This window comes from Xylaria bambusicola, assembly GCF_022495145.1.
Source record: "Xylaria bambusicola strain CBS 139988 unplaced genomic scaffold F5B22scaffold_15, whole genome shotgun sequence".
In the NCBI taxonomy this organism is placed as follows: Eukaryota; Fungi; Ascomycota; class Sordariomycetes; order Xylariales; family Xylariaceae; genus Xylaria; species Xylaria bambusicola.
In genome coordinates, this window is record NW_025953568.1 from 263,314 (window position 1) to 286,190 (window position 22,877).

The 22,877-nt window shown below is 48.4% G+C and overlaps 7 protein-coding genes across 7 annotated transcripts; 2 read left to right on the forward strand and 5 right to left on the reverse strand.

Moving 5' to 3' along the window:
• Positions 1-90: 90 nt before the first annotated feature.
• Positions 91-3,831, reverse strand: F5B22DRAFT_97383 (Nrap protein). Its single transcript, XM_047980746.1, has 2 exons — positions 3,450-3,831; positions 91-3,359 (listed from the first exon to the last, which is right to left on the reverse strand). Exons 1-2 carry the CDS (start codon positions 3,690-3,692, stop codon positions 318-320), a joined length of 3,285 nt encoding a protein of 1,094 aa, XP_047831853.1. The 5' UTR covers positions 3,693-3,831; the 3' UTR covers positions 91-317.
• Positions 3,832-4,561: 730 nt separating this feature from the next.
• On the forward strand, positions 4,562-6,548 carry F5B22DRAFT_97361 (coenzyme A transferase). Its single transcript, XM_047980745.1, has 3 exons — positions 4,562-4,792; positions 4,851-6,218; positions 6,276-6,548. Exons 1-3 carry the CDS (start codon positions 4,733-4,735, stop codon positions 6,405-6,407), a joined length of 1,560 nt encoding a protein of 519 aa, XP_047831854.1. The 5' UTR covers positions 4,562-4,732; the 3' UTR covers positions 6,408-6,548.
• Positions 6,549-6,772: 224 nt separating this feature from the next.
• F5B22DRAFT_97406 (uncharacterized protein) lies at positions 6,773-8,677 on the reverse strand. Its single transcript, XM_047980747.1, has 3 exons — positions 8,228-8,677; positions 7,532-8,171; positions 6,773-7,432 (listed from the first exon to the last, which is right to left on the reverse strand). The coding sequence occupies exons 1-3, from the start codon at positions 8,469-8,471 to the stop codon at positions 6,982-6,984; spliced, it is 1,335 nt and encodes a 444-aa protein (XP_047831855.1). The 5' UTR covers positions 8,472-8,677; the 3' UTR covers positions 6,773-6,981.
• A 1-nt stretch (position 8,678) lies between these two features.
• On the reverse strand, positions 8,679-10,501 carry F5B22DRAFT_97533 (putative 15-hydroxyprostaglandin dehydrogenase). The gene is made up of 4 exons (XM_047980750.1): positions 10,220-10,501; positions 9,719-10,153; positions 9,109-9,614; positions 8,679-9,053 (listed from the first exon to the last, which is right to left on the reverse strand). Exons 1-3 carry the CDS (start codon positions 10,284-10,286, stop codon positions 9,244-9,246), a joined length of 873 nt encoding a protein of 290 aa, XP_047831856.1. The 5' UTR covers positions 10,287-10,501; the 3' UTR covers positions 8,679-9,053; positions 9,109-9,243.
• A 489-nt stretch (positions 10,502-10,990) lies between these two features.
• Positions 10,991-12,969, reverse strand: F5B22DRAFT_97531 (riboflavin transporter MCH5). Its single transcript, XM_047980749.1, has 2 exons — positions 12,368-12,969; positions 10,991-12,282 (listed from the first exon to the last, which is right to left on the reverse strand). Exons 1-2 carry the CDS (start codon positions 12,681-12,683, stop codon positions 11,102-11,104), a joined length of 1,497 nt encoding a protein of 498 aa, XP_047831857.1. The 5' UTR covers positions 12,684-12,969; the 3' UTR covers positions 10,991-11,101.
• Positions 12,970-15,449: 2,480 nt separating this feature from the next.
• On the forward strand, positions 15,450-16,291 carry F5B22DRAFT_97612 (uncharacterized protein). Its single transcript, XM_047980751.1, has 2 exons — positions 15,450-15,946; positions 16,032-16,291. Exons 1-2 carry the CDS (start codon positions 15,529-15,531, stop codon positions 16,178-16,180), a joined length of 567 nt encoding a protein of 188 aa, XP_047831858.1. The 5' UTR covers positions 15,450-15,528; the 3' UTR covers positions 16,181-16,291.
• A 171-nt stretch (positions 16,292-16,462) lies between these two features.
• F5B22DRAFT_97633 (3-oxoacyl-reductase) lies at positions 16,463-17,810 on the reverse strand. The gene is made up of 3 exons (XM_047980752.1): positions 17,118-17,810; positions 16,922-16,986; positions 16,463-16,864 (listed from the first exon to the last, which is right to left on the reverse strand). Exons 1-3 carry the CDS (start codon positions 17,551-17,553, stop codon positions 16,607-16,609), a joined length of 759 nt encoding a protein of 252 aa, XP_047831859.1. The 5' UTR covers positions 17,554-17,810; the 3' UTR covers positions 16,463-16,606.
• Between the last annotated feature and the right edge of the window lie 5,067 nt (positions 17,811-22,877).

A 22,877-nucleotide genomic window follows, 5' to 3' on the forward strand; every position in this document is an offset into this window, starting at 1 on the left:
AAAAACTTTTCATTCTGTGTTCGTGGCTCGTGGCCGCCTCGAGGGAACTACGGTAATTGTAAGTAGGTAGTTAGTTGACACTTACGAATTCGCTTCCCATTCTTTGTGGTGTTGACAGAGACCAAAGTAAACTACCTAGGTAAGTAACACGGGCTTATCAACTATGACATGTACAATCAGATTTATTCTTTAGTATTCCCTGTTGTGAGAAAAACCGATGCACCGGGTACTCAAATACCTAGTAGTACTGCTATATATGCCAACACCTGTCTTTCCTCTAATTACAGCCCCGACTCTATTCCAAGATTTTCTTCCTGCTAGCCACTCTTTACATCAATCTTCTCAATCATATCTCCGCCGATCCTCGCAATCTCGGCAAGCACAGCCTCTCGGTTCAACTCAAACGTATCCGAGTCCGCACCCGTCGGTTTAAACGACGACGGCATATTCGCGCTGAATCCACGGCTATGCAGCTGCGGGTTCCATAACGCCGCTATTACTGTATCTTCCGGGCCGCCGTGGAAGAAGAGAAGCGGCGTCGCGTAGACGGAGTTTAGACGTCTTAGGAGAGCTGAGACGGGGGGTTCGGAGAGAGGAAGGGCTTCGGAACTACCGCTCTCGTCGAGATTTTTGAAGTGAGAGTGCTTGGTCCCGTCATCTCGAAGCACGCCTTTGATCGCCTTGGCCGAGAGATGTATTATGACATCGTAATCGCGAAGGCCGGATTGGAAGAGCGTGCGCGGGTCGAGTTCAATACCTTTGTCCTTCGCAGCCTTGGTAGCGGATCGGGCGAGGGTTGTCATGCGCGTTGCAATGACCTTGGGAATACCCTGTGTGTAGGCCACGCCAGTGACGTCGAAGGATGTGGCTACGAACAGCGTCGTGCGGTTCATATTTGCGTCGATTTTCCTCCAAGCTTCCAATCGTGTTGAGATATCGAGACGTTCCGAGGCAGACAGGGAATCCGATGGGTCAACAATCATTGGCTCCTCCCTCCAATCGTATGATGCAAGTAATAGAAGAGTCCGTAGAAACCCGGTTGATGTCGATGAGGGCATTGGGAATGGATGAGGCTGCAAAAAGGCTTGTAGTACAAAGAGCTCAATGAGTGGTTCGTTAAAGTAGTTCCCAAGACGATGAGCATTGAACCAGTGCTTCGCCAGACGTATCGATGAAGATAATGCGGGGAAACGGGTACAGTATGTTGAGATGGTCTGGTTATGAAGCGGCAGAATTGCGCTTCTCCATCTCGCAGATGAAAGCAGGGCTGCAGCTTCAGTCCGGACGTGGCGGTCGAGTGTTTGGTCTTTGGTTTGTCTATCAAGCAGAGTCTCCTCTTGGTCGCTATGAACCCGCAGACGGAACGAAAACCCGTCTTCATACATAATATCCAAGAATGCTAAGTTCTCGGTCTCGCGCGAGGCATCTTCTAGCCCTATATGCGTCATGACTCCATCTTTGGCTTCTTCGAGAGAACGGCCAATCTGTAATAATAGTGCTATCTTGGCTCGTTGGATCGCGGCAATATTTTCAGGCCACTTCCCAGATGCTTCAAATGAGAGCACTACATCGATTGGTGTCGCACCTTGCTTTCGTTGGTTGGGGATTGGCGAGCGCAAAGATGAAAATCTTGTCTCGGAGCCGATCGACGCGATTTGTCTCACAGATAAAGGCAGGTCTTCTAATTCTCGTATGTCTTTCTCAAATACTGAGAAGGAGGCCCTTGCAGCATCGAAGCTCGCCTTATCCGTAGGAGATAAGGATATCACATTCGAGAATTCTTGGCCGTGGAATTCGAGGTCATCATCAGTCAACTCCAGTCGCGATTTCAAGATATAACGAATGATGGCCTGACAGATGCCAAAATAACCGAGAGGAGAGTATTCGGTCCAGTTGACTGACTCGACTATCTCGCCGGAAGGGAACTGCCAAAGCTCAGCAATATCGCCCCAAAACTCCCGGAACCTAGCTGCATCCTTTTTCTGCTCGTAAAGGGGCCCGAACTCTCTTCCCTGAGATGCTTTGGCAGGATCACACATTATACCAACGAGAATACTCTCTGTTTTTGTTTTGGCAGACGAAGGTGTGACTTTCCAAGTCGATAGCTTGGGTAATTGAATATTAATCAATTTGGCTCGCTCGCCAAGCGCCTTTTTCACTGTTCGGTATATGTCCTCAGCAGCGGCCATTGTTGGACTCCTACCGTCGAGAACGCCAGGTGAGTTTCGCGCACCACCAGGCAGAATCTTTATTTTAACGAATAAGTCAAACATCTGCAACGGTTGGTTAACTTTCGTGATGAACAATGAATCAAACTGGTCAACTTGAGGGTCATTGATAGCTGTCAGCGACAATTTAGCGTGCTCGTTCAGCATGAAAGCAGACCAAGTTGTCGTGTTATACATGATATTGATCTCTCGGGCCGAATCATACAGAACCGGTCCATTTTGGCGAATAGCTTCTTGGGTTTTCAGGGCTGGCCCGAGAACCACGGTTTTCTTGTGTAAATTCGATGAAGCGAGGTATTGTAACGTGGCCTTGAACAGTTGTGAAGCGTGCAGTGAAGGCGAAAGAACTGGTTCACCCTTCCTCCCCCCAGTTTGAAGTAGAAGCGCCATCAGCACCGCCCAGTGGAAGTGGCCAAAACCACCATCGGCTGCATTACCACCGAATCCACGTTGCTGTAGCCAGATACGACCCAGTATACAGGCATCCTTGAAGGAAGCGCATGTATTTGATGCGCGATGAAGGAGCTTCAAGTAAGAGATGAATTGACTCTCTGACTTGAGAGTACTATTGTAGAAAGATGTCGGCAACTTCGTATCTTTTGACTCCCCAGTTTCATTGCGGCGAATAGAACTACTAGTGGCCAATAACTTCGATAGTGGAAAAAAGCCTTCGGGTGCGTTGGGTATGACCCTGATCTCGTAGTGGAGCGGCTTTCCCGGCTGTCCCTGAGTCTCGGAATCTTGGTTCTTCGAGGATTGGGCTTGTGGTCGCGCGACCAGGATAGGGAGAAGCACATTGCCATTGAAGTTGGTGTACACAAATTCCAGCTCAGAAAACTTCTTGCGTAGGCCATCGGCAATGTAGGCTAGAAAGAAGGCCCTCTTGTAGAAGTAGCGATAGTCACGATAATCCTTCTCCGAGAATAGGCTAGCCGGCATGACCGCAATCATATCAACAGCGAAGCTGGACTGCGACTTAACCATGGTTCGCGACGTATAGGACCCTACGACGTTGATATGGGTGGGTTTCTCGAAAGCGACCTTGTAGGGGCAGTCCTTCGCAGGTTTCGGGTCAGGGTAGGGAATAGCAGTACGGTTCGTCTTCTCCCAGGTTGCTGATGCTTCGTTGATCTATTTTGCTACCAATTAGCAAATACTCTGCCGCGAGTGTTACATATACAATCCGACAGCAATGCGCCGCAGCGCTCCCGCGTCACATACAGGAATGGGGCCATATTGCTCAAGACCGTCGATCGCGTCTTTGAATTGGCGCAAGGTTTGATCGAGCCCAACGAAAGCCTTTGAATAGTCCAATTTAACCTCGTTCAATAACTCGTCGGTTTCTAGTACAAAGGCACTCGAACCCGAGACGCCCATGGAGGATGATGTAGCAGTTTCGAAAGTCGGACCGCTATTGGTATGATCCAACTTTCGTCGTTTAGGCGAATTGGATTCCATTTTCATATAATTAACGTCCAGATAAAAAAAGAAGAAAAGAAGAAGAACGCTAGAAATGTTGTCTACATATGCGCCAGCAATGAATACCGGGATGAATTTGGGGCTGGCTTGCTACGCCGACTTTGCGATTGTCCCGCTTCCCATAAATTTTTGGAAGCTGCTTATCACGATGCTTTATCGATAGATGCTCCTGATGTTGACGCGCTGGGCAGCCCACCCTACCTAATTTTACCGGGGCTATTCTTATATCGATAGAATCGCGTCTACCGGGTCTGAGGCACCAACCACCTCCTACATGCATGTCCACACCAACGGGCACCTGTGATCTGTGATGTTATTCTCGAAGGCGAAAATAACAAAGCATGCTGGTCAATTAGGTCAACTGGCACAAAGCGTGATTCATACTTACATAGGTATTGTCTTCCTGCCTAAAGTCGCCAGGGTATCAGTATGTATTCCTTCAGCTTTAGTTCAAGCTGAGCCGCGCTTAACCCCGCGGTCATCAATGTGCCTCCCACAGGTGATGCCGATACAATGCGTAAATGATTATCCTAGCCTGACTGGCCAAACCTCTCCATTTGCCGCTATTTTCCGACGGATTTTGTTCAAAGAAGTCTGGAGACGATCCACCTTCCCCAGCTCCGCACCAGACCGCCAGGAACCAGTCCCTCTCATTGGAGAGACAGAACAAGCTGGAGCTTGAGACGGGCCATGGGTGCTCAGTGGAGCGTCGTCTCATAGCCGAGAACAACACCCGTGACTCGGAATTGTACCGGCGCTCTTTTGAGCGAACGCATCGGACATTCAAAACGTTGTCAGAACGTTGTCTTCCTTGAGAATTCTCTCAACCTAGTTATTTTACTTGGTTTGATTGAAATCGCCGCGAGAGCACGGATTACATGTTTTGCGCGATTGCACTGCTTTGCTTCCCATTCTGTTAGGTAGCTTTGAATGATCGGAGACGAGCTCCTCCCCACATCGTGAAGCGGCAGATACCCACGGAGCCGTGCATTTAAAGCTAATTCCTCGCAAGAGCCCGCCTCACCATGCCGTCGGCAGCAGTATGTATGCGGACTCTGAGAGCCTACTCTCGTCATGGCTCTAATGTAAGTAATCCCTATTGCATGGCTATGCTTGGCATACGCTGACTATTTCTCCATGTAGCATGTTCGAGTTATGGCTAGGGCCTTTTCTGCCACTTCACGTAGGGCTGAAATAAATAAGGTCTACCCCTCGGCCTCGGAAGCTCTCAAGGATATGAAGCCTAACTCAACCGTTCTCTGCGGTGGATTTGGTCTTTGCGGCGTGCCTGACACTCTAATCAACGAAGTTTTGAAAAAGCCCGAGATAACCGGTCTCACGGCCGTTTCAAACAATGCAGGAACTGACACCTCCGGCTTGGGCCAGCTCTTGAAGACAAAGCAAGTTAAGAAAATGATTGCTAGTTATATTGGCGAAAACAAGACATTCGAGACCATGTACTTGACGGGTGAAGTCGAACTTGAGCTTACTCCTCAAGGCACCCTGGCCGAGCGGTGCGCTGCTGGTGGTAAGGGTGTCCCAGCTTTCTACACACCTGCGGCCTTTGGAACAGTGGTACAGACAGGCGATCTCCCTTTGCGAAATAAGAGTGACGGCACACCGGATCAGTTTTCTTACCCGAAAGATGTCAAAGTATTCGACGGAAAGTCGTACCTCCTGGAGCACAGTATCAAAGGAGATTATGCCTTTGTCAAGGCTTACAAGGCTGACAAACTCGGCAACTGCCAGTTCCGTCTTGCTGCCAACAACTTCAACGGTGCTATGGGACGCAATGCCAAGATGACCATCGTCGAGGCTGAGCATATCGTCGAGCCTGGCGAGATCGCCCCTGAGGCTGTCCACCTCCCGGGTATCTACGTGAAGAGAGTGATCCAGAGTACCACCCCGAAGAACATCGAAAAGTATACTTGGGCGAAGGATGAAAACGACGCCGACTCTAAGAAGATCCTTGGCTCAGGTGACACAGCTGCCAAGAGAGAGCGCATCGTCCGGAGAGCCGCCAAGGAATTCAAGAATGGCATGTACGCCAACCTTGGTATCGGCATGCCCATGCTTGCCCCTGGATTCGTCGGCCCTGAGGTCGAAGTCCAACTCCAGTCCGAGAACGGTATTCTCGGCCTCGGCCCTTACCCCAAGCAGGGCGAGGAAGATCCCGACCTCATCAACGCCGGCAAGGAGACAGTGACTCTGCGCCCAGGTGCTGCTGTCTTCGGCAGCGAGGAGAGTTTCGGTATGATTCGTAGCGGCCGCATCAACCTCACCATCCTCGGCGCCATGCAGGTCAGCGCCACTGGTGATCTGGCCAATTGGATGCTGCCCGGTAAGGTGAAGGGCTTCGGTGGTGCTATGGATCTGGTCAGCAACCCCAGCGCTACCAAGGTCGTCGTCACCATGGAGCACACAGATAAGAAGGGAAACCCCAAGATCGTCAAGCAGTGCGCCTTCCCTTTGACGGGTCGCGCTTGTGTGTCAAGAATCATCACGGAGCTGGTAAGTGTTCAATCTGCTGACTCAGTACCGTATCTTTCGTCTAACCTTGCTCTTTAGGGCGTGTTTGATGTTGACTTCGCCCATGGCCTCACCCTCGTGGAAATCGCGGATGGTGTCACTGTGGATGAGATCAAGAGCAAGACCGAGGCCCCATTCCACGTCGCTGAAGACCTGAAGCCCATGCTATAAAGCTTGAACGACGATGTCTACTACTGTCTTTCCCTATTCATCATGTATATAGCGTTTCCTGGTTTTGGCGTTGCATTGTGAGGATGAGAAGCATAACGTGTTTTATATCCATTAGTATCCCAATGATAGAGAAGTGTAGCCATCTTCGTAGACTAAGAAGGGCCAAGAATTAAGATCCTCTACGGATTTGAGCATATTTATAGTTTTAAATGTCTCTTGACCTGATGGGTCTACTATATGCACTCTACTGAAGGTCCGGGCTCCTTTTAAAGCTGATCGACTATGAGATTAATGGGTTCTCAGTATTATTTCTTATACATCTACAAAGGATCATTAGATGTCTTAGAGCGGTGGTATTGGTCACACGCGGTAGATCATAGGAGTCAAACCAGTGATATTACTGTCGTTGTTACAATATATTTCACGAATTCGTGTTAAACACCCTTATTCAAAATATCTCTTACTCTTTACGATGCCTAGTAGAGGTTCTGCTTAGGTATAAGAGAACTAGACATAATGTCCATTCCAATCGGTTATTCCACCCTGAGACATCTCTCGTTTTTCACACGAATGGTTACCCTTTGCTGAAAGAATCAAGAAGACTCGAGGTTTCTAGCCGCTTTTTAGCCCGTATCTTATCCGGTGCAGCCTGAGGAGAAGACGGCCTCTTGAACGCCTTACTTGTGGCCGGCGTCGTTTTCGCTGCTTCCTGTTGTCTCTCAGCATGGATATACCGCACAAATGTGATCTGGGTCGCAAAGTTTCGGGCGAGGTCGTCGTTTTTAGTGAACCTAGTTAGTTTACTACAGTCGCTTCCCATTGGTCCGAGGGTGACGTTGACGATAGGCCGGGGTGGAAGAGACAATTTTCCGAGGCCGAGTGCAGTTTCACCAAGGACCAGTCCTTGCGAGCTAAGGTCTCGGTTGGATAGCAGTCTTCCGATATAACCATACATGAGAAAACCCCAGCATTGATCGCCGTAAAAGTAATTTTTAATGGTGGAGCTAATTCCAGGAGACGTCCTTCTATTATATACTTGGTTAGAAAATACTTTAAATTATGAGCTTATAATTTCCTGTTGATTTAATGAGGGGTTGTTTCGGGCGAATGGGGCAGGACTCAACTTTCTTGGATCACGAATGAGAGCGCGGTCCAAAAGCCACCCGTGAGTATGTAGATTTATCTCAAAATGATGATGTTTCCAGGTTCCATGTCGTCCTCTCCAGACGGAGTGGTCCGTAAAATGCCAGTCGTGCTGTTCTCCAGCCACATCATACAGAACAAGGGATGGAAACGCGCTAATATAACGGAGGGAGTGTCTTGTGGTGCAACCATTTCCCCAAATCCTCATTACCCTGAGCAGCGGGAAGGCGCCCGGCGTTGTGGACCATTCTCGCAAAACCGAGTCCGTTAGTTGGTCCATTATATGTAAGAAACCACGCGCTTCTGGTGTCGTATCAACTTGTATGAACTCCAGTATAGCCAAATTCTTTAGCTGGACCAGTTGTAACAGCTCGGCGGCGCTACCGGGAACATTGCTAGCAATGGTAAGGTGTGTTAAAAAGTCAAATGTAGGAGAATTCAAGGGCTCTATGAATGCTGCGAGGGGCTGTATCTTGGCCACAACCATATAATGGTTTACCAGGAGGGGACAGATGTCCTCTGTGGGTCTACAATTTGGTGCCAGCATCGTAGCCAGGAGTTTCCAAGTTTCCAAGGATATCCAGTTATATTGCTTTATGCGCTCCCATATTCTATTTATGACTCCAACCATCGAGTGTCAGCAACTACATCTGATGAGGTGAGGATATCATACTTACCATGAACTGGGAGTTGCTGAAGATGTTCCGTTCTTACTTGATCGATGTGTTTCACGACAAATTCTACACATATGTCGACGAGCGGTGCTGGAGGCTCAGGTTTGGGCTGGGGAGGTTCGAAACTATATAGCATACGACTAAGTCGGTGGTTCCAGGGGCCAGGCATGCCACGAGGGCCGGAAAAATCCCATTGAGTGAATACCTGGCCAGTGGTGGCATCGAACGATTTCTTAATTCTGGACATAACCAAATACTGCTATATAATCAAGTCTTTCGCGTTGAGGAGTCTGCGGATAGTCGAACATATGCCGAACAAGTAGTCGACAAATGTTGATTAGACGCTGGATGGAAGTTGAATAAACAATTGACGAGTTTGGAATGTTCCAGTTAGTGGACGAGCTATCAATTGACGAGTGAATCGAGGCATGTGTGGACGTTGAAATGTTGGAGAGGATGATAACTTGGGCTGGCAGTCAGATAGATGCCTTAACACTACCTAGGTAGGTACCTACCGTAGGTAAGTAGGTAGGCAGGACCCAAGGTACCTAGGTAGCGTAGGTGGGTGCAGAGCTATCGACATGAAAAATTCGGACAATTGAAGTGATTACTATTGCACATGAGCTGCTTCCGTATTCAGAATTATGCTCATCGTTCATGCTCATCGTCATACGCACTTCCTAAACCTCGCAGTCTTTCTTAAGCCCTTGATATATGTTGGCAACTACCTAAGTACATACCTAGGTACTGACCTACCAGGTACCTAGGTATGTAGTTACCCACTGACCACGCTAAGTTTTGGTGTGGCTCTTACCTAAGGCTGCTAAGGCTAGCGCTTTGATTAGCACCAAAGACCGCCCCAACAACAGGTGCCAGGTACCTACTGTAATGTCCTTTGTAGGTATTGTGATTCTGATGATCTGATGATCCCCTCTGCCTGCGTTGAAAGATGCAGGTCAGGCACCTACAACATTTCCCTGTTCACCGCCTCAATCCCCGTACGTTGCGTTGCGTTCTCTTTATTTTGCATCTGTGAACCAGTTCAAGCGCGCTGCTAGCAGGGCGATCCCTTCGTCGCCGCCCGTTGACTCCTCGTGCTGGAACGTCTCATAGACTTGCAAGAGGGTCTCGTCAACTTCTTTATACACCCCATGATCAACGTGGATGAGCTGCCCGCGGCGCGATTCATCAGCGAACAGCTTCACGGCCGCACGCGCGACCGCGCTCGCTGGCTGCGTGTAGATCCCCAGTTCTTTGAATAGCTCTTCTTGGACTATGCCCGATGCTGTCCAGTGAGGTACTAAGCCATTGATGCGCACAGGGATATCCTGCGCTGCCAGTGCTGTATGCAGGCCGCGTATTAATCCAATAGTGCCATGCTTCGATACCGCTGTCAACCGTTAGTCTCATCATTTCAAACTTGCTTGCTGGTACGCGAGTCTGACGAATCTGCCCTCTTTCGATACGGATCAGAAGGTGATGGGAGACACTCACTGTAATCCACACCTCGGAAACGATGTAGGCCCGTTGCAGAGCTGGTGACGACAATGCTACCACCACTTGGGTTCTTGCGGATGTAATGGATGGCGAGGGTTGCCGTGTTAATCGCGCCTTTGAGATTGACATCGGGCACAAGGCTGGTTGGCTCTTTCGGATCTCCATTCTCGTCAAGCTCGATTCCGTTGATGTAGTTGGTTCGTGGTCCAACACCGGCATTGGAAAGCACGTGGTCAACCCGGCCGTGGAGCTGTATGGCCTTCTTGAAGAGCCCGACCAAATCCTGCCATTTCGATACATCGGCCTGATTGAATGTGAATCGTGCCGAGCTCACGGCGCCCTCTAGGGGTTCGTGCAAATCAGCGCCGACCACGGATGCACCCAGAGAGAGGAGGAGTTGTACTGTCGATAGCCCAATTCCCGAGGAACCACCTGCGTAGAGCTTTGTGTAAGTTTACTGTTCACGGCTCTCATGAAATCTCGGAGCCGCCGTCGCACCTGTAACAATAACTACCTTCCCTTCGACACTAGTTAAAGACTCGTCGGTGATCAGAAATTCAGCCATCGTTATCTATAATCTCTTCAATCGAAACCCTAAAACCCTATTAAGATGTGTATGGCTGTGGAGCTTTTCGTGTTAAGCAAGGGAAAACCCAGATTCTAAGGCTCTTGCCAAAGAGGTGCTTGAGGAGGTGTATTATGTAGTATTTCTAATAGTAGGATTTCTTGAATAGGTTACTCGCCAGTGGCTGGATGAGGAAGCAAGTGTAACTCATGTGCGACCCTTCAGGGTCCGTCCATATCCCAATCACACACGTGGTGGATTTGTACTTGGCCATCTTATCTTCTGCCGCACACCGGATGAACCATTGACTCTTCTGGTATCTCCTCTTGACCACGGGAATCAGCCACCTCCGCACTCTGTGTCTTAGCGATGCCGAAAACAGTAACCTTTTCAGCTGTCACCACATAATTGTATTACTACGGACCGACTGAATGTTAAGGACACCCCTGCCAAGGCAGCATGACTTAGAGAGCGACAGCATAGACAGCATGGAGAACACTATGACCCAGGCTTACGAGAGATCAGCGTGCTGCAATGTGATATTTGCTAATGGCTTTGATTGGGGACAGCAAACATTGCAACCATCCATTTGAACCCACCTCTACGCATTGGAGCACCTACCGACACTATTATTTCTTGAAGTCTAGCCAGAATAGATGACACACGAAGCCAGGCCACGGAAGGGACGCACAGGAGTTCCGGTGGTATTAATCAATTAAGACATATCTATCTCTTTTTATGCTCCGTTCTTCCATCGGAAATGGTACGCTACCTCAATAGGGGAAGCCTGGAGCCTCTAAATCTCACACGGCCTTTCAAATTTTCACTGCCCACCCTGAGCCTGTTCTTCGCATTCTTGCAACCCTTGCTGCAAATATGAAGGCCGTGCCGAGCAACAAAATGGTTCCGGCAAAGGCTTGAGCACCGACATATCTTCCACCATTAGCAGTAATGATGGCTCCAGAGATTGGATTTCCCGACAGCGTGGCGAAACTGACAATTGTGAATATCATGCCTATACGGGTCCCTTGCTTTCGCGGATCCGTCGTCAACGAGCTGCATCCTGCCGGAAACAAGCTCTGAACACCTCCTGCCGAGATTCCATAAAACGCAGCCCAAACGTATACCTTTGCAGGTGTATCGATGACCATCCATACGAAATTCAGAATGCCACCCAATAAAGAGAAAGGTCCAAGAAGATTGAGAGGACCCCAGCGGTCAGCAAGGTGATTCGGCAGCAACCGGCCGACGATACTGACGCCGTTCAGAATCAGGACCAAATTGAGGGAATCAACGTATGAGAGCGAGGGGTGAACAAATTTAGGATCGCGACTATACGCGCTGATGTAGTATACGGGGAAGTAGATGCCCCAGAAGTTGAAAAATGTCCCAAATGCGTAAAAGGTATACTCGAGCTCCCGAAATGCGGCCAATTCAACTAGGGAGCCCGTGCGTCGCGGGGGAACGCGCGACCGCATACACGTTACTACGACAATCATTGAAACAACCGTGACGAGACCCATGGAGCGGATCGTCCACCCAAACCCGATCTGCGGTAGAAGCTGGCGGGCCATAGCGGGAAAGACCAGACCGCCTGTGACACTGCCGGATGCGGCGATGCCGATGGCGAAAGAGCGTTTTTTGCTAAAATACGTCGAGACTGTTGTGATTGCCGCGCAGAACAGAAACCCGCACCCGATCCCCGTAGTCAGACCTTGAGCAATGAGGATTTGCCAGTATTGTGTAGCGGCAGACGTGGTGAAGATGCCGAGAAGGAGAAAGGTAGCCCCGACGACCAGGACGGGTCGCAGAAAGCCAGCATCAACGAGACGACCCGAAAAAGCTCCAATGAAGAAGGTCAGCCACACCGTTATGCTGCCGATCCAAGAGATATCGGAGGGAGGCCGCCCTAGAGTGTCCGCGTAGTATGTTTGGAAGATACCGAATGAGTTTATGTAACCCCATGTGTTCATTACGACCAAATGTCCACAGAAGGCTATGTTTTTGCTGTTAGCACGCAACAGATTGGGTATGACAAGATCTTGCCTCAAAATAGGATATAGAAGACCGGTCTTGCTTACCCATCAGCCAGGCTGTCTTTCCTCCGTCCGGCGGTGGTCCGGGGTTCCGACTCGCGTTGGTCGAGATCCGGCTAAGCACCCGCCCCAACGTGCCGACAGCACCGCTTGCATTGGGGTCGATAAAATCCGGCTCCGGCTCTACCTCCCATTGATCGTCTTCTTCTTTGCCCTTTGATACCGCCTCACCCTGGGCCCGCGGCTGCCCATGTATCGAAGCATTCCTAGACTCTTGCTTCTCAATGTCTATCCGCAACTCCCCATCGCTGGAGCTCGGAGTAGTGGAAGAGGTCGACCTCTTGTCCGTATCTGAAGCCATGAGTTCGTGCTCGGAACGGTAGCTGTATCAGGACTTTCTCATCAAACGGAGGCTGAATTACGGGAGTATGCCGAACACTTCACTTTCACTCAATGATGAAGGTCCAAATGAGAGTTCTTATTGTTTCACGATACACCTTTTTCTTTCTGAATTATTGATGACGATATCGTATCTAGAAACAAGAAGGCCCAACTATAATAGATGGGAAAGTCATTCACAACGGGAATGTTAAGTCGAGATGGAGACGAACGACTTGATTAGTCCTTTCAGCTCTTCATATACTAAGTAAGAGGAATCAATGACTCCGCGCTTGGGACCTATATCGGGCTAAAGGGTGAGATGGACGGTGGCCGAAGTTGCGGTTTTTATTATCAAACGTGCTTATGAACCAGGCGGGAAAAGAAATTTCGTTCGGCAGATCGCCCTTGGAATGACCACCCCTGCATCGGAGCCTCGAGTGACACATTCGTCCCAATGAGCCACACGCTTTCCGCATCCTTACTGTATTGTTGGCGTTAAACCAACTAAGTAAGCTTTTGAATCCGACCCGCAGGCGGTGGGTACTGAAGAAGATGGGATATGGGGCCGCGATGGGGGAAGCTAGTGTAACTCGGGCATCTTTGAAGCAAGATTATCTTAGTAATCAGGTGTCGATTGAACGAAGGCTTGTTATTCGTGAGCTTGAGGCGGCTGTTCATCCTGTATTTGGTATTTTTTTTATGTACAACATGGTGAATCCTAGACCCGATTTCGGGAGCTTCAATTCTTGCATTTACGGATACGGATTGCCGCCACCGCGTTGGAGACCCGGGGGCTAGCCGTGAGTCCCGGGGATATTACATATCGTAATGATACGGACATACGCAGTTGTCATCGGTGATAACGCAGCAACCGAAGATTATGTATCCATATGTGTATATCTACCTGATCCGGTGTCTGCGTATTACCAATCTTCTATTACACAACACTACAGTAGATGATAGAAGTATTTTGGTTTTCGGTGTGGTGATGCCGAGGGTCGTAATGAGACCCGAGTGGTGGAGCGGATATAAGCCGGGGCTGAAAGAGTTATACATGTAACGACCAGAGTAACGACCTATGGCAACCGGGAATATCTATAACTCGTAGGGGAGTAGGCCTGGGGCGCCGCCACAGTCGACATTCTTGTGTAAATATGTGTAATACATCTAATTAAAGTTAGGTAGTGATGCAATTCGAGTCAAAACGGGAAGCCCGAATGGACCTTGATGGGAGACGGAAAGCGAAATGGGTCTTTTCTTTGGCTTTAGAAATATGGTTGGAAATACCAACCTAGTAAGATCGGACTAAGCTATTCCCGTTCCAGTGAATTTATTTCGTTCTCAGCTGTCTCCGCTTCTCCGACCAGATGGGGAATAAGAGATCGGATGCCATTCCGTGATCTGGCACTTGGAAAGATCGACGTTTTGTTTTAATATATTGCAGTTCTCCGACGGAGTTTACAACCGCCGCCGCTCAACGGCTGGCGTATGTTACCATGCTATCGTCATGAAGCTGACATCTCTACAATACACCCTAGTGTGCCTATTGCAGCATGACGTGTACGCATTGATGCGTGTCTAACTAACATTATGTGTTGTTGCATTTAGTTAAGGTTTAGCCGCTGCGAAAGACGGCTCCGAGTTGTCACCTTGACATCGAGGATAGTTGATGAGAATCGGGTTCTGATCCGGTCGGAGAGCGCATAGATTTGGGGGCGAAAGCCTCCGTTTTCTCGGCGCTGCTGCCGGTGGTCAGCCAACTCATAGCCTCATTCGCCTGCTCACGCTGTGAAAAGCTAAAGGGTCAAGTGATAAGAATTGTCACACAAACATCACATATATATTACCGACCAATATCAACTGCAATGTTGCGTGTCGTATCTTGAATGGCTCAGTGCATTTGTGTGACGAGATGTCGAATGGCATCAATGAAGGGGCGCCGTAATCGCAGTGAAGAAACCATATCCCGACAGATAGTCATATTGGACAGCGCACCGTCTGAAGACGATGGTGACACAAGATATAGCTCGCGGGTGCCCTTTTATTAGGGTCGCAAAGTCCGACCTACACCTTAGCCCCTCATGTAAGGAAGCATAGCCGACAGTCCACCCACTCACTCCCTTACCCAACCTTGGTCACAACTACTACCGGCGACAATGACCAATCGCATATAACATGTTCACAGGAGTCGCAAGCAATCTACGTGTTCGTGTAGTATTCGGCATGGCCAATGAGAAGGAAATATTCAGCGAGGCGTCCCCGTATCAGGAAGTATCTCTAGATGGAGGGACCGTGGTAGCCAGTTACCGGACAATCATGAGAAAAGCGATGAAACCCCATATAGTCCTACCCACCGGTACGACGTAATCATCTACCTTCAACTACCGGTACCGACCGTGTGTTTTCACAGTGTTATCGTTGTCTAGCTGAAAGCTAACCGTTAGACTAACTGGATATTAAACGCCATGATTGCTACGCTCTGCAAGGATCGACAACAGCCAGCGACGCCTCAAACTCACGGTTCTATGGTACTGGAATCATTTGTATCTCATCACGAGCTATTAGCTTGCAAGGCGTCGACGGGGTTCGACCGACTCACAGTGCATGCATGGTGTCTGTGCTTCCTTGCCCCTTTCTTCGTCAAAGTGTTTCTTTTTCTCTCGTAAATCTGCGTGAAACATGGACTAGCTACTTGGACAAACGTAGCCTCGATCGTACATGTTTCTAGAGTCATCATAACTACATCAATTCAGCGTCTCACGGAACATCACTCATGTTACCACAAACTTATCCACATACCTCCGTAACTCGCCTACGACGCTATCATGATGCGTCCCCGGCGGTTCGTGTCGTCGTCTCCACGACTGAATGGACTGTCTAATCTCGTCTCCGGCCACGGTTACAGTAGAACAGGTGCCACAAACGACGAGACGGTTCCTCTTATTAACCTACACCGAGAGGCAAGCCGACCTCTACCCCGCCGACAGCGCGCTCGCCGCGTGCGTATTCAAGGTCGACTGGCGGTCGTACAGACAGTATCGGTAACAAAGTCCAGGCAGGTGAAAAACGGCACTTCGATCACCCGTACAGATGTGCATTGCAAATATGTACGTGTCATTCAAAAGAGACGAAAAACCTCGTATGACGGTGGCAACATCGAAGAATACGACCACGACGATGGCTATACTGTAGAGGACGATAGACAGTTTCGCGGCTATGGGATTGGCGGTGCAGGAAACATACGTACGTTATCCACCGCCCCAAGCAACAGTATGGGGGCAATTGCGCTGCATTAGGCTGAAAATTGACATATAAGCAATTTCTACAGGTCGGCCAACGGATATTATAGGCACATCGTCACGTTCGACTACTAGCGCCATGAACACGAAGCTTAGCAAATTGAAGTTGCGGATGTCTAGACTACTACATAGCCTTAGAGGATACAGAAAGAGCAAGGGCTCAACTGGGAGTTTCTAAGACAAAGTTTAAAGTATTTTGAAGAGAGAGAAAAGTGTGGCAACGACTCTAGAGGGGTAGCTATTATGCGATTTTTCAACTTAGAGCAGAGCAACGCCGCGAGGCGACAGAGTATAACATGGCACGTTGTCAGGTACATCAAACTGCGAACCTTCTGTTCAATACAATGCGTTATTATTGCCCTTGAAGGGTGGTATATTTTACGTTATATAAAATGAATGTTAAGGTTCTCTGACTGTCTTGGTATTGCTGGCCTTAGCCCAGCATTTAATTATATCCCATTTGGATGAAAGCCGAGTCAGTATTAAGGTACCTAGCAATCCCATAAGCTCATAATATTTGACATTCAAACATATTATCCCGTCAGGTTGCAGATATGACCAAGTTAACCTGGCTCGTGCCGTCGATGATACCAATCCAACACGCCTACACACAGCGACCACCGCATACCTCAAGGTTAATACCAGTGATAAATTCTGCCTCGTTGCTAGCAAGATAGCAACATGCGTTGGCAACATCAGCTGGAGTAGAGCCTCGGCCGAGCGGTACGACAGACTCAAAGGCTTTACGATTCTCAGGGGTGTCCGGCTTGCCTATAAAGAGATGTGTCATACCAGTACTTCCAATGACAGGGGATACTGAGTTGAACCGGATCGAATGCGGAGCATACTCAACAGCCATGCCCTGGAAATGGAAGATTTAGTAGAAGCCATGATATCTTGCTAAATCTAGCACACCTACCTTTGTAGCATTGATCACGGCTGCTTTAGATGCATTATACCAAGTGAGCCGTGGGCGGGGTCGCACTATTGATCAGAATATTAGTTCCTCCTTCTTGTAGAACGGTTTACTTTCAAGTGGAAGAGAGTGGGCGAGCAAGGACTTCATGCCATCTAAACGCACGGCAAGTTAACTAGCACAGACGTTCGCCACTCACCTCCTGCTGTGGACGCAATCTGGACGAAGCACCCTGCGATCTTCTTTTCCACGAAATAAGGTACGATCACACTCGTAGACAGGTACACAGATTTGACGTTGACGGTCATGACAAGGTCGAAGTCTTTCTCCGTGACGTCTTCAGTGGCTTTGTTGTTGTAAGCAGCACCTGCATTGTTGATGACAATGTCGAGTTTGCCGAACTTGTCAACGGCCTCTTTCAGTAATCGCTCCCAATCCTCGCGCTTGGTCACATCTGCGACGGTGGACGCGCATCCTAACTCCTTTGCCGCACTTCTACCAGCTTCTTCGGCGAGGTCTGCAATGAGGACTTGGGCACCCTCCTCGACGAACTTAGTTGCAATCCCCTTGCCGAACCCCGAAGCTCCGCCTGTGACGATAGCCACCTTGCCTTCTAGTCTCGGCTGAGGGGCCATATTGTCGGTCACAACACGTTCTCTCAAGACTTTAGTATTGGAATAGGGGAACTCTAACGGAATCGATGCGTGAAGCAAAGAAATCCAATGGAATAATAACTGAGATTATACTTTTGACCACCTAAGTCATCATCACCGGAAGTGCGCATGTGAAGTGCGGGGACGAACTCAATCCTACAGTTAGTTGTACGACCAAGCTTTAAGACAGGCAGCGATCCCGGATGTAGTGCGACTAGATCTACTCGTTCTCCGCACCCAATACCCTTTCTTTTCCTGCAACTCCTCCCGCTCTCCATTATCCTGTCTTACGGAACACGGTAGCCGCAGATGTTAAGTGGATACGATCCGGCTTCATCGCATCTACATCATGCTCCTTGGCAACTCACTTACGACCTATCGCTTCTAAGAGGTCTGTCTACACAATGGGAAGCGCCGAAGTGTCGAAAATTTGAAGACACATCTTCAGTTATTACTAATAATGCGACGACTATATGCGCAAGTAGTTACTTGGCATGTTGATTGACGGAGGTCGAAGGTTGATCAGGTCGCATGTACTAGGTGAGGATCATGCTGCATCAATTTAATATCTGCCTACATATGTGTCTTGACCTATAAAACTAACTTTTAGTTCAAGGACCCTTATAATGGGAATTGTAGATCTATTCGCATAAATTTATTTGGAAACGCATATTCATCTTCTCCGAAGAATGTGTCCGACGCAAGTGGATGTCAATATTAACTGCGACCCAGGATTCTAGACTTCCCGGATTGAAATTCATCAGGACCAGAAGAGATAGTTGGCAATAGAGACAATAGTATCAGCCTGATCTAATTCCAGATAAACCTGACGAGGTTGCATTGTAATATTTAGTTGCTCCTGAAGAGTTAGCCAGCTCCTTCAGGTTCCAAATGGCTCCTGTGTTGTCTTCTGTTAGCATATGATATTGTGCCAGGAAGCCACCGGGGAAAGTTGTAACGAACTTAAAGTGAAAAACTGTCTCTATTTTTTAGTCTTACCTTCCCTCTCTCTTTCGTTCATCTTTCATCTGCTGTTCCTGATGCTTTCAGTTGAATTTATTTTCTTCGCTTTAGCTGGAATTGATCTAGTGGAAGCAAAGACGACACTTACGCGACGAATTGGTATACCTACAGACCACGTCAATTAAGTCGGGTCCATGAATCTAGAGTGGTGGTTGCTATTTAAAGGGGCAGAGTAGCCGCAAGGGAGATTCTGTTCAGTTTCACTTCAAGAGTATCTATCAATACAGTCAAACATGTAAAAGCCGAATTTATTGGACACTCTCTCTGTATAGTTCACTGCTTTTTAAATCTCTGCATGATATAAACTTATTAAGATATCGAACAAGGAAACAGTTACGCGTTAAGTACGTCCCGGCATCTAGTTAGAAAAAGGACTAGATAATCATGTAGTAGATGCTGACGAGATACCTATTACAACTTGCAGAACTTCTCTTCACTCTCGCTGTGAAGTGATTTAACTGCAGCGAAAATTGGAGAACGTCCCAAAACCACGCTATCTTAGAAAATTACCTGGCTAGGAGATTGTGAGTCATGTAAAGCATCACAGCTGGCGACTAATCCTTTTCATCACGTAGGCTGCTCGAAATGGAAGATACCTATTGCAATACAGTTCCCTGGAAGAGCGAGGTTCCATATCTTACGTGTTCAGAGGTCAGCTACAAGTCATGATCACCATGCACGCGCACCTTGAACTCCTATGGTAAGACGCTGACTATGTTGAAGGGGAAATAACATCCCACCATTCCTCTCCCAGTCCACACACCTCCACATATTACATTGTACTAGATGTGAGGTGCGCGGATGAGCGCCCGCTCGTCTTCTGATCACAAGGTATCTTTGATGTGATCACCAGACTGTCTAGCATCGCAGGCCGGATGGATGATGAAGATGATAGTCCTGGCACAGAATAGAAACGAGCTAATGTGAGACATACTAGATAGGGGCATCCACAAACGGAGTAGCTGTCATAGTTCAAACAACCTCTATCAGATCGGTCTCAGATGGTGAAATTTCAGCTTAAATCCTTTTCGAGAATCCCAGGATGCTAGACCTTGAGGTCTAGCTATAATTATTATACCGCATGGGCGCTAGGAGCAAGTACTAATTTCAGCTGTCTTCTGCTATCAGAACGCCAGTGTTAACTCGTCAAATCCAATAGTGATCCAGAGAGGATGCGCTGAGCCCCCTGGTCTCAGACATGATGCCACATGGCTCTCTACAGACTCATATCTACCGCGATTATCACGGAGAATGTTGGGGCTGTCAGTCGCAGAGTTAGATTACTAGGTTGCATCCATCTGCTATATCTCATCAAAAGATTGAAAAGAGGTGAGGCTATCTATATAACAATGGTACCTGATATACTCAAGCAATAGGGGATGTCACTTATCGCCTTAGCCGATGGCCAGACTGTGTAAGGAGAGGGCTAGGGGATGAATAAAGGGAAACCTCCCTCTACACTGCGAGCAACATGTCAAAGACGAATAATGGCCTCATCACAAGGTAGGATCAAGAAATACCTGGGACGTCAGGGGAGAGCGGTAGGTGTACCGCACTCGAGGATATAGATGAGGAGGTAATTATCCATCACAGCGAGGCGCCACAAGGACACCGCACGCAGAAAAGAAAACACCCAGGGCTACGATACAATCCACATGAAGGTCTTGTACGAGCCTCCAACACCCCTTTCGGCGCATTAATTCTGCCAAGCGACGTCACCTCACCACCATAAGAGAGAGAACGCCATTTCCCGGAACCACACCGAAGAAGGAGCAAGCCTCCAACGGCCAATGGAACCGCCACACTCCCCCCCTTTCAATCCAGCGCCGGTTTTATCAAAACCCGAACATCGATTCATTCGCCATCAGTGCGATACGACAGATACGAAGCAAAAGGTAGGTAGGTTAACTAGGTAGGTAGACAGGCACGTAGGTACGTAGGCAGGTAGCACTCCGCCACACCCATGACTCACGCATCCAGAGTCCTCAAACCCCAAGGCGCCACAAACGGGAATCGGTTCCCCCATGTTCAGATCAAGCCAGGTCGGATCAGGTATAATGGCAACCACCATATACCGTATCTGCACAGATGGATGGTGTAGATACATACATAGATACATACATAGATACATACATAGATACATACATAGATACATACATAGATACATACATAGATACATACATAGATACATACATACCGTTATGTAGGTGGGTAGGTCAGGTACTTTGCAACGATGGGGGTGTGGATGGGTGGATAGGCAACAAAACATTCCCAATCAACGCGCCGGGTGTTACCGACGGATCCGGGATGTCCAACCCTCTTTTTTTTCTCGTCTCCCTTTCCCATTTGCACCGCTCCTTTGCCTCCCCCCTCCATTTTTCTTTCGCATCCTTTTCCCCCCAACCGAACCGCGTCCCACCCCTCCCACCCTTCCGTACCCGGGAAGATCACATGGCCCCCGGCCGCGAACGTGAGGGTGGGGCTCTATCATGTGTGCGACGACAACGCGTAGTACATACACTTACTTTCATGGGTTATTTATTTTCCAGTCTTTCTAAGCACGTTTCTCTCACCCACATTGATATGCACTTTGAAGATGTAAAGTATTACTTCCTAGGGAACACCCCTCTAAATGCTAGTGTGGTAGTCTTAATTGCTACAAGCTACTACACAAGAGAATCTGCGTCCTTGCTTTGTCGTAAATGAAGTTCTCCAAGATCAAGCAAGAAACCACAGTCTTTAACTGTGTAAAAAGCCCGAGTTTAGCCAACTGTGTTTAGTATCAAGTACACAAGACGTATGTTTCCCTGATGGGAGTTCGAAAGAAGCAGACAAGCGTCGGAGCCAAGTTTCACGAGTATTAACACCTGCCCGGTATTAGTGACTACTTGTGTAATAGCTCGGTGGGGTGTAGGGAGGCAGGCAGTCAATAGCCAGCTACCTTATGACCGATTTTTCAGAACCAGCTCTTTTAAAACACAAGGTGTCAATCAAAAATCAATGATGTCATACAATAGCTTGGATCTTGTCGGGTTTACTCACGACGCCCACGTTTAAGGGGCTTAAGGGTTGGTTTCCAGGGTTGTAGCGCTTCAGCAAATCAAGGTGGTCACGCCCGCAAGCGATATGTATAAGTCTACAGCTATTGCATTTTAAATTAGTCGATTCCCTGCGAATCTATGCGCTATGGTTGTCACCGAATCCACAGTTTACTTTACTGCTGGGAAACGCATTGATAAAGACCAGTACTCTTGTAGAGTCAAGTCTCAAATCATGCGAGAGCATATTTACGATGCAGCAAGACTGCGGGTCGTACGTATACACTAGGGCTCGAAAGTGGCGTGCTGTGGATGCTGGCATGCATGAAGCCCATGCTGTGGGGTACGGCAGCATAGTGGCATGGGTCTACATAAGCCACCCAGATCATGGTGAAGTGCAGGTGTAGATGATGTCTGGCTTGACAGAAAGTGTAGATTAACGAATGTTAATGCTAGACTACTGAGAAAGGGCTGAGGCACTTACGCGGTAAAGTGCGAGGGTGGCTTGAAGTGGGTGTGCCAGACAAGGATGTATCTGATAGCTCGATAGGCTATCGATCTAAGCATAGGGAGCAGTAGTCATGAGATATACTAGCGATTAAAGCTAGGATGGTTAGATGAGAAACCTACATGCCGATTCCTTGGTGATGGTAGTGTTACGGTGGCCAGTATAGTGAATCCAATGCTATGGAATTGTCAGAAGAATGGCATCTTCAGACCTGCCACCTGGACTTGGCTGAGAAGCTTGTATATCACCCTAACCGCTGGTTGTGAGTCATTCTGCCGTTCTTAATTTTGGTCAGATGGCGACACCTTTCCCGATGGCGATGATACGGCACGTGGAAGGAGTAATTACATGAGTATGAGATTATGAGATAGGAAACTTTGGTATAGGCGAACCTGCTGCGGCATGCGGCTTATGGCGATAGTCTTATATCAATATAGATGATCTGGAGCGTTGCCCTTTCTTAAAGGCGAGTGTCAATTGCACCGCTCATGGTTGCATGCATAGTCATTGTCTAGACTAGGACCTGCGGGTTAAGCCAGGAAGTACCGGTGGGGATATGGACGAGACGGGGTGACGATCGAGCATTTAGTTGTTTTGATTTTGTATATCATGAATCCAGGGATATGGGGATGTCAGCACCCACCAAGCAAATTATATGTTGAGTACCTGCCGTTGTTTTGTCGAGCTGGTTTACGATACAACGCGCTGCGTCCCTAGAGTCTGAGACAGCGGAGCTC

What these genes read in the sequence shown, in the direction of transcription:
- F5B22DRAFT_97533 (XM_047980750.1), bottom strand. Translation starts at nt 10,286, where the DNA reads ATGGCTGAATTTCTGATCACCGACGAGTCTTTAACTAGTGTCGAAGGG. An exon ending in GAAGGTAGTTATTGTTACAG is followed by an intron (nt 10,154 to 10,219) that starts GTGCGACGGCGG and finishes AGCTCTACGCAG; the next exon opens with GTGGTTCCTCGGGAATTGGG. An exon ending in TTTCCGAGGTGTGGATTACA is followed by an intron (nt 9,615 to 9,718) that starts GTGAGTGTCTCC and finishes AACGGTTGACAG; the next exon opens with CGGTATCGAAGCATGGCACT.
- F5B22DRAFT_97633 (XM_047980752.1), bottom strand. Translation starts at nt 17,553, where the DNA reads ATGGCCCCTCAGCCGAGACTAGAAGGCAAGGTGGCTATCGTCACAGGC. An exon ending in GATTGCGTCCACAGCAGGAG is followed by an intron (nt 16,987 to 17,117) that starts GTGAGTGGCGAA and finishes TCTGATCAATAG; the next exon opens with TGCGACCCCGCCCACGGCTC. An exon ending in CCGTGATCAATGCTACAAAG is followed by an intron (nt 16,865 to 16,921) that starts GTAGGTGTGCTA and finishes TTCCATTTCCAG; the next exon opens with GGCATGGCTGTTGAGTATGC.
- F5B22DRAFT_97406 (XM_047980747.1), bottom strand. Translation starts at nt 8,471, where the DNA reads ATGTCCAGAATTAAGAAATCGTTCGATGCCACCACTGGCCAGGTATTC. An exon ending in TCAGCAACTCCCAGTTCATG is followed by an intron (nt 8,172 to 8,227) that starts GTAAGTATGATA and finishes CGATGGTTGGAG; the next exon opens with TCATAAATAGAATATGGGAG. An exon ending in CTCATTCGTGATCCAAGAAA is followed by an intron (nt 7,433 to 7,531) that starts GTTGAGTCCTGC and finishes AGTATATAATAG; the next exon opens with AAGGACGTCTCCTGGAATTA.
- F5B22DRAFT_97531 (XM_047980749.1), bottom strand. Translation starts at nt 12,683, where the DNA reads ATGGCTTCAGATACGGACAAGAGGTCGACCTCTTCCACTACTCCGAGC. An exon ending in AAAGACAGCCTGGCTGATGG is followed by an intron (nt 12,283 to 12,367) that starts GTAAGCAAGACC and finishes GCAAAAACATAG; the next exon opens with CCTTCTGTGGACATTTGGTC.
- F5B22DRAFT_97612 (XM_047980751.1), top strand. Translation starts at nt 15,529, where the DNA reads ATGATGCGTCCCCGGCGGTTCGTGTCGTCGTCTCCACGACTGAATGGA. An exon ending in TGGCGGTGCAGGAAACATAC is followed by an intron (nt 15,947 to 16,031) that starts GTACGTTATCCA and finishes CAATTTCTACAG; the next exon opens with GTCGGCCAACGGATATTATA.
- F5B22DRAFT_97383 (XM_047980746.1), bottom strand. Translation starts at nt 3,692, where the DNA reads ATGAAAATGGAATCCAATTCGCCTAAACGACGAAAGTTGGATCATACC. An exon ending in AGCAATATGGCCCCATTCCT is followed by an intron (nt 3,360 to 3,449) that starts GTATGTGACGCG and finishes GTAGCAAAATAG; the next exon opens with ATCAACGAAGCATCAGCAAC.
- F5B22DRAFT_97361 (XM_047980745.1), top strand. Translation starts at nt 4,733, where the DNA reads ATGCCGTCGGCAGCAGTATGTATGCGGACTCTGAGAGCCTACTCTCGT. An exon ending in ACTCTCGTCATGGCTCTAAT is followed by an intron (nt 4,793 to 4,850) that starts GTAAGTAATCCC and finishes TTCTCCATGTAG; the next exon opens with CATGTTCGAGTTATGGCTAG. An exon ending in CAAGAATCATCACGGAGCTG is followed by an intron (nt 6,219 to 6,275) that starts GTAAGTGTTCAA and finishes CTTGCTCTTTAG; the next exon opens with GGCGTGTTTGATGTTGACTT.